General features: G+C 32.5%; 1 protein-coding gene across 1 annotated transcript in view; it reads left to right on the forward strand.

Annotated features, from left to right (window-relative positions):
- The window catches only part of LOC106467886 (protein turtle homolog B-like), a 113,979-nt gene extending 107,695 nt beyond the window's left edge, over positions 1–6,284 (forward strand). The window contains exons 9-10 of the mRNA XM_022396099.1: positions 1,226–1,401; positions 6,161–6,284. Coding sequence (XP_022251807.1) covers positions 1,226–1,375 — 150 coding nt within the window. The 3' untranslated portion in view covers positions 1,376–1,401; positions 6,161–6,284. The remainder of the gene's footprint in view (positions 1–1,225; positions 1,402–6,160) is intronic.
- The last annotated feature ends 2,894 nt before the right edge of the window (positions 6,285–9,178 follow it).

A 9,178-nucleotide genomic window follows, 5' to 3' on the forward strand; every position in this document is an offset into this window, starting at 1 on the left:
ATAGAGAGTTATCTTATGCTTAGTGGCTGTAGTGTAATCCCAGTCATGGCTCACAGGAATGAAATACTAGTCGGCAAGCGTGAGAACAGAGAATACCACATTTTAAATATTTAGACAAAACTCCAGGTTTCACTATGAGCTGTATGAAAGACTCCAAAGTTGTTTGTGAAACTGGCATTATTAACAGCAGAAATAGTCGAAACTGAAAACCTAAACTCTCCAAAACCTATGGTAAGTACCTCACGGTATGTTATTTCTGAAATAGACAGTGGTCGAGTGCAGGTCTTGACCACTATTTTACACGAAGTGAATATTACCTTCAGCAAGAATTGGTTTGAATAAATGCTCCAGAGAGAAGGTGAACCAAACCACAAAGTTAATATGATCATGGAAGCACAAACAGTGGAATAAGAAAGGCCTAATACTTGTGCTTTTTTCAAATAAATCCAATTTCGAATTGATTGACACAATCAAGACAGTTTGTTCAACTGCAGAGAGAAGAACTGTATCATAATCAATATACAACGTCTACAGTATAGTGGAACTCTGCAGAAGCTTTGGATTGCATCTGAGCCATCAATGCCAAAAACTACTCAAAATTAATGACACCCTGACTGTTCACAAGCACGGACAAATTTTGGTTCATTAAGTCATCTGTTGGGAAAATGCATGGCTCATGAATATTTCAGTCAGGAATTCGTCTTCAATAAAAACAATGACCCCGAGTACATAGCAAAAATGGGGAACTATATTTTGACAGTAAAGAGGCCGATAGAACACTCGCTATCATGCTTCGGCCTGCACAAAGTCTCAGTATTGATATTCATTGCCTCTCTGGGCTTAGGTGAAAACTGAAAATGTCAAAATTAGACAAAACAACTTGGCTGAATTGTCGTAAGCAATATAGGACATTTGAAAATATATTATCATTGCACATTGGTAAGATGTATGTTGCAGCATAAAACAAGATATAATGTTCTGTGTAAAGCACAAAATATTGGTGCATTGTACAATTTATACGTTTTTCTTTTACATTTTCTGCGATAATGTTTAGTACTGTTAATAAATTCCCCATCTAGTTTCCATTACTTATTGTTTGTGACTTTTGTGTATCATGAAGATTTTCCAAGTTATTGATTTTTTTCTATTATAAAAAAAATATTCTCTCCTTCATGTCTAATAAAAATTATAATATTTAATTTTGTATATCTTTTTTTAATTTTAGCCAGATGAATCGACAGACCTCCAGTCATCTTTATATATTACCAGGCAGCTCTATCAGGCTCCACTTGAAATTACGAGAAAAGGGCCTGATCAGCCTGGACCTTCTCGGGAAATTGTATTATCTAACAACAGGCAAGAGAGTAGAGTTTAAGCCAACAACAGTGACGTAGGAGAGAGGTAAGCCGTCGAATATATTTGAAGTTGCAGAACAAATCTTACTAATAATGAGCCACGAGGCTTTCACAAACAATGAACAACTGTAATAACTATTATTATTATTATGGAGCTAACTATTAACTATTTGGCTGCTGATTCGAAAGTCCATGATTCAGGGGTGTGATATCTTGTTGAACAGTCAATCTGTGTTTTCTGTTTTTTTTTGTTTTTTTTTACGTTAAGAGTAACTGTGTAGGCGTCAGTTATTTCTGAATGGTTTTTCCTTCCTTTGTCAAGAGTTCAAAGTTAGGGATGGCTATACCTTGAGGTCTCTGAATGAGCTCATATATTGTATAAGGTGTCGTTTGGACTGAAAATATTTCTTATTATGGTAATTACTTATGGTCTATTCATACTTCAAGTTCTTGTTCTGGGATATGTATACTTATGGTCTATTCATACTTCAAGTTCTTGTTCTGGGATATGTATACTTATGGTCTATTCATACTTCAAGTTCTTGTTCTGGGATATGTATCTTTAATATTATTAAGCCCACCATGATCGTCATAATAACACTTACCTATAAGATGATTAAGTATTCAATAGTTGTGTAATGTAGAAAAGAAAAAAACTACATGAACTACCTGTTCTATATCGGGATAACAATCTACTTTCAATATTGTTATTTGTTGCTTAAATACACTAATTGCATAAAACTAAATGTATTACATATGGAAAAAGTTTTTGTATAATAATGAAAACATCACACATCAATTTTAACACATAAAGCTTACCTTTTGAAACTATAGTAACTCATAACACTCTGTATTAAATCTGAGTCACGAACAAAACTAAGCACAATTTGTTGATGTCAAACCAGTAATGACACAAATAATAATCAACAGCTAGAAACAAACAGATCTATATGTAATAAGCATTATCAGACATCGGGTTATCTGAGACAGAAACAAAATTAAGCTTTTAAGAATCAGTCGAAGTAGGTCATCATTTATGACGTCTGAATGTTGTTTGTTGCTACCCTAAAATTACTGGATCGAGAAAAGTGATAAAGGAACAAAACCTTGTCTTAACTTTAGAGAATAGGCGGGAGTTTCGCAATACATATTTAACAGTATAAGTTATGAACATTTCCAAATATAAATTTAATTTAAACAAACATCGATATTAAGATAAATGTATAATAATAAATCCGTCACAACAGACTGGCACATTATCATTCTGTATTATTATCTTAACACAGATTGGCACGTTCTCATTCTCTATTATTATCTTAACATAGACTGGCATTTTCTCATTCTCTATTATTATCTTAACACAGACCGGCACGTTCTCATTCTCTATTATTATCTTAACACAGACTGGCACGTTCTCATTCTCTATTATTATCTTAACACAGACTGGCACGTTCTCAGTCTCTATTATTATCTTAACACAGAGTGGCACGTTCTCATTCTCTATTATCATATTAACACAGACCGGCACGTTCTCATTCTCTATTATTATCTTAACACAGACTGGCACGTTCTCATTCTCTATTATCATCTGAACATAGACTGGCATTTTCTCATTCTCTATTATTATCTTAACACAGACCGGCACATCTGTGTTTTCATTCTTCATTATTATCTTAACACAGTCTGGCAGGTTCTCATTTTCTATTATTATTCTAACACAGACTGGCATTTTCTCATTCTCTGTTATTATGCAAACACAGACTGGCATTTTCTCATTCTCTGTTATTATGTAAACACAGACTGGCACATTCTCTCTTAAACCACCTGAGGGGTGGAGATTAGAAGTCATATAAAGGTAGAAATATAGGGTGGCTTATCTCCACCACAATATTATTGCAACATTGCATTTTATGTCAAAATATTAGGGGTGACTGTCTTCTTACAACTGGCTGCAGACAGTGAAAGTCAGTAAGAATTGAGACTTGTGGGTTTAAGCAATCAGCTCCTATCTTTTAACTGATTCTTCATAGCTGCTGAGTAGATCGACATCTGCGTTTGGATCATGTCTGATACCTCTGGTTGCTATGACCACATATATTTTTGTTATGAGTTAATGGGCAACTTTCTTTTCTTTTTGTCAGTCTCATGATTAACATCTCGGTTTTGTTTTGATATAACATATAGTATTAGTACTATTTACTTACTTATAAATGTATATACACTATGTAATGACGTAATGATCTTAAAAAAAATAGTAAAAGTCATGTTGCTGAATAAGGAAAAATCTTAAACACCGTCAAAGATCTGTAAAGATATGTGATGTCTTAAAACATAAAGACGTTATAAAAGTCTAGATTTCCTTTATTCAACGTTGTTTTCTTTCCTAAATCAAAATTATCGATATTTTAATGTTTTTGTTGTATTGCATTCATTTCCTTATGATTCACAGTTGTAGGACATTTTGAAATGTCTTCATAAAATTTCTACTTAAGTTAATTATACAAAACATGAAGTAGCGGCTTCATCCCGACTATCTGTAATTAAATTTTCTAGACGGCTTAAAGTATGATGTTGGTCTAAACACAAAAAATATGTCATTAATTAGAGAATTGGAAAGGAACTATAATGATTTAATAACCAAGTTTAAAAAACAGCATAAGCAGATGCTATTAAATACGTTTAGAAAATCATTTCAAGTTTTATTCTTCATAGATCACTAATTTATTATTATTTAATTATCTTTTAAGACTATGTTGCGATTTCTCAGTTTTTTCATTAATTCTGTCAAGTTTTTTTCTACATCAGTTGTTGTAGAAAATACTTATACATATTCCTTCCAAAATGTGCTTAATGTCAAAATTTCATCCAATTTCAGCAATCTGTCTAAGGTCCTAAAACATGAGTTAATCAATTGCTATTAAGTTTAATTTTGAATGCAGTGTAAGTGTGCGAGCTATTTTTTTAATATTTTTTCCGTTATTTTTAATGAATAGCAAACACAACATTTTAAGATATACTTGGTTGAGAAAAACATGAAACGACTTTCTTGAATTGCGCTTAGGAAAGTGAGAGACGTTATCTTCTAATCTTCGAATAGAAATTAATGACGTTTCTTTCAAAGATAAGTTGCTATCTGTTATGACCTGCGACTGTCTTTCACTAATTACTCGTTCATATATCACTTCACCTAATCGCTAAGCCTATAAAAATCTACAAGAGGTTTAAAGTTAAACGATTATTTTATGTGTTACTGATAACACTAACTCAAATTTGATTTTCCAGCTACATTTAAACTGCAAATCACTGAACCGTGGATAGCAAATAGATATGCATACTACGTTTTCTGTAGCCTCAAATAAGTCTATATTCTCACTAAATCCCAGTTTTCAATAAGTCCTTTATTGCAAACACCCGTACACAAACGTACAGAGCCAAACTGATTAAGCTATATTGTAGTTTATTAGATAGATTGGAATAGTAGTTTCTTGTTCAGAGATAAGAAAATAAATAACTTGGGAGTGATAAAAGTAGAATTACTTTTACAACATCAAAACCTACTCCAATCGTTTTACATGTATAATTCCTTTAAGTTTTACAAGAGTAAAATATACATAATATAGCCACTTTTAACAGACCCCTCACGAGCCAGTGGGGGACATTTTTGTTTAAAACAAAAACTACCAAATCTGGTTTTTACCTTGAACTGAATTTTTTTAGCGTTGGGGCTGCGAAAAGTGATTTAAAATGGTAATGTAACTGATATTCGACAGCGCATCACGAGCTTAACGTGCCAAATGACACGCAGAGGTATTCAGCAACCGTTTAGAACCACCTTGGTACATTTTGTGCAACAAGCCGAGTACAATATTATGCCTGTAGCTGCTATCAAAATGTCCCTGTCTGCTCATCCTACTGTTAACTATCGTGATCCTTCGACCCTCCCTACTGAATCGAAGGTGAAATCGTTCGTATCTTAATTGAAAGCTAAACATAAAAAGGTGATAGCAGAGGCATAAAAATTTGGCAATTGCTTAATTAATGATGCTGAGAACGTAGCTTTATTGATATATATATATATATATACTGAATTTATTCCCAGCGGGTAGACTTTAGTACTTGCTATTAAGGAGACCTGAGGATGCTGTACTTCACTTAACCATTTATCATTTAAGAAAAGAAAAATTGTATCGAAATTGTTTCGAAAAGATATATCCAAAACCCACCATTTTTGGGAGTTTCCAGATTTAACTTACTTTTAATATGCAATACATTGTAGGGTAAAGATACCCCTTGGCTTCTGAAGGACGTGTTAAATTATTTTATAAAAAGTACTGATTCTTTACATAAAAGGGTTAAGTAATGCATCGAATTAATCACATTATAAAAAACAACGCAGTAACTTTCTTACCAGGCATATCGTATAGAAATGCTTAAGAAGTGTTTTTACAGTAACTTTTTTACCAGGCATATCATATAGAAATGTTTAAGAAGTGTTTTTACAGTAACTTTTTTACCAGGCATATCGTATAGAAATGTTTAAGAAGTGTTTTTACAGTAACTTTCTTACCAGGCATATCGTATAGAAATGCTTAAGAAGTGTTTTTACAGTAACTTTTTACCAGGCATATCGTATAGAAATGCTTAAGAAGTGTTTTTACAGTAACTTTTTACCAGGCATATCGTATAGAAATGTTTAAGAAGTGTTTTTACTCTTAGCTTCATGTCAGGTTGAAACTAATGATTTAAAATATACTTAATGAATTTATATTTAAGTTATTTTTAGTCTATGGTTTGCTATTTTTCAGTTGTTTAATGCCCAAGGACTGAGTATAAAAGTCATACTGGAGAATTACATAAAGAAAGAAAAATTTAAATTGTGCCTCCATGCAGATGGATTGTGGGAGTTTCGAGCTGCAGCCTGGACCTGGTCATAACTAATACTCATCAAATTATTTCCAAGTTCGAATGTTTATTGTTGTTTTTTCTTTGTGGTAAACATTTCGTATTGTGAAACATTTCACGGGGTGAAGACAAGACACAAAAGTAAAATGAAATATCGTCTAGCTATGTAATAGTGGTAATAATCATGAAAAAGCTGTATCTGAGCTTACTAAATGCTGTATCTGAGCTTACTAAATTCCGACAAGCGCGTAACTATAGTGACTAAAAAGGACCGTTAGCAGTGGTATAAAAGTATATTTCCTAAACAAATAAATTCGTAGTAGACAACAAAATTTCCTGAGTGTTCAATTTCTGCTACTTATATAGTGATTAAACTACACAAGTGTAGATTACCGTATTTTTTCAACGTATAATGCGATACTTTTTTTCACGGTTTGCCCAAGCCTCGACTTATACACCATCTCGACTTACCTAAGGATTAGTCATCAAAATTTCTCAGTGTTTCACAAAATGAGTACGAGTTTTTAGTTGTGAAGATCATCACGTGATCTGCTCGTTTCATGTATGTAATAAAATAATTTTAACTTGATATATTTTTTATTTCGTATTTTCCGTTTTTTTATTTGGCTAATTTTCGCTATATTCAAATTACTGCACATCTTCCACCATATTTCTTCCGCTGGCGTACAGTATATAACACAGTGTACTTGATCTATCCTCGTCTTCTATATGAATGAAGGTGGAAAAAATGAGAAACTTAACCCATTCGACTTATACGCCGAAAAATACGGTACTTATTTTCATATTTCAAAATTAAAGTTATATATTTTTCTTCAATCGAATATGAATCCCATGTAAGCAATTGTTAGTTTGGTAAGAATTCTATGATATTAATTGGATCAAGGCTAATTTTGAAGGAAAAAAAATGATTTGAATAATTTTGAGGGCTTAATAGGCGAAGCCCTTTCGATGCTCTGACACATCGCTAGTAATACAGTCATAAAATGCTACTTTCCATGTTTTACTTAGGTTAAGTAAACAGAAAGAATATAATGGAAATGTCCTGGTGTTTGGAATATAAACAAGCAACGTGATTTATAAGTAAATATTTATGGAAAGTGATCTTGACAACATAGTCTAAAGTTCTGATTATTTATTGTGTATAGATTTTTCGAACATTTCTGGCACATAACATACTCTTGTAAAAACTTGCAAGTCATTAATATCAAGAGGAGAGTAAGGTAACTTGCACATTTGTTTACATTATCGTTATTTTCCAAGCTCTTTCATAGAGAATTTGCTATTGCGCTAGATTTAATAAGAATATATTTTCTTAACTTGAGAATGTGCTGAAATTTTCTGGCCTAATAATTTCGAGGCAGACCTACGATGAAACTAGTCAAATAATCAATTTTCATGTAATTTTAGGCAGGTATCCGAAACGAAAATACTTTTGGGCAAATGGATCACCTTTCATCATGAGTTACAGTGTATTCTGTATTACGGACAAGGCAGAAAACATTCTTTCAATAACATCCAGTTAACTCAAAGTTCGCCAACCTTTTTGTACTGCATTGTCTCTGTTGCTTCTGTGAATCTTACTAGCTGTGGTTAAGTGTATGCAGGTTTCGATGTATAATATGTGTACCAGAGAACTAGGGTAACATTTACTGCTTCATCTAAACGTCACAAACACATTCGTATTAACAAGTGAATACTTGATCAGTAACACAAACACATTCGTATTAACAAGTGAATACTTGATCAGTAACACAAACACATTCGTATTAACAAGTGAATATTTGATCAGTAACACAAACACATTCGTATTAACAAGTGAATACCTGAGAGTAACACAAACACATTTGTATTAACAAGTGAATACTTGATCAGTAACACAAACACATTCGTATTAACAAGTGAATACTTGAGAGTAACACAAACACATTCGTATTAACAAGTGAATACTTGAGAGTAGCACAAACACATTTATATTAACAAGTGAATACTTAATCAGTAACATTTTAAGAGAATCTAAGGTATATCATGATTTGGACATCTCTCATGTAACATATAAAAAAATTGCTGTTTTTGTCTGTTTATGTATAATGAAGACAAAAATAATATTCTACCCTAATTCTGATTTCACCCATTGTACATAATCTTTTGTTTGGAAGATTGTTAATGTGGATGCATTTACAATATAGTAAGCTGTGATTATAAATGTTGAATTGATCTTTATGTCATGAGTTATCTGTACTATATATAGAGGCTACAGAAACATACAGTGTAGTAAAATACTTTTATCTAACAATCTATAGATTTGTTTGACTTGTCTGTGTGTTTCATTTTATTGTTTTCATCTTAATCTTTTAATTTAAGGGTGCTAAAATCTGCTCTCATTCAGTACTCCTTTCACGATGTTATTTATCCAAGAAAGAACAAATATTAGTAATTGATACTGTTGCACATTAAACCTCTTGGAAATAGCAAACTTTTTAGTATTAAAAATTCATATTATTTTATTAGAGAAGCAATAAAACGCTTTAATATTCAACCCAGTTTTTCAGAATTAACGTAAAAGTTAGATTGAAGACAAATACTCTTATAAAAATACAACGGAACATTACCATTTGTAAGTCACTAATTGAAATAAAGAAACATATGGGTCAATCTGCTGTGTCCACCGAGGGAAGTCGAAACCCTGATTTTAGCGTTGTAAATCCGTAGAGTTACCGCTACCCTAACGGGGTAACACACACGTGTATAAGTGATTTTATCATTATAAGTTCCTAGAGTTACCGCTGTCCTACCGGGGTACTACACACGTATATACATGATTTTAGCGTTGTAAGTCCGTAGAGGTACCGCTGTCCTACCGGGGGACCACACACGTATATACGTGATTTTAGCGTTGTAAG

Source organism: Limulus polyphemus, unplaced genomic scaffold (assembly GCF_000517525.1).
Source record: "Limulus polyphemus unplaced genomic scaffold, Limulus_polyphemus-2.1.2 Scaffold2779, whole genome shotgun sequence".
Lineage (NCBI taxonomy): Eukaryota > Metazoa > Arthropoda > Merostomata > Xiphosura > Limulidae > Limulus > Limulus polyphemus.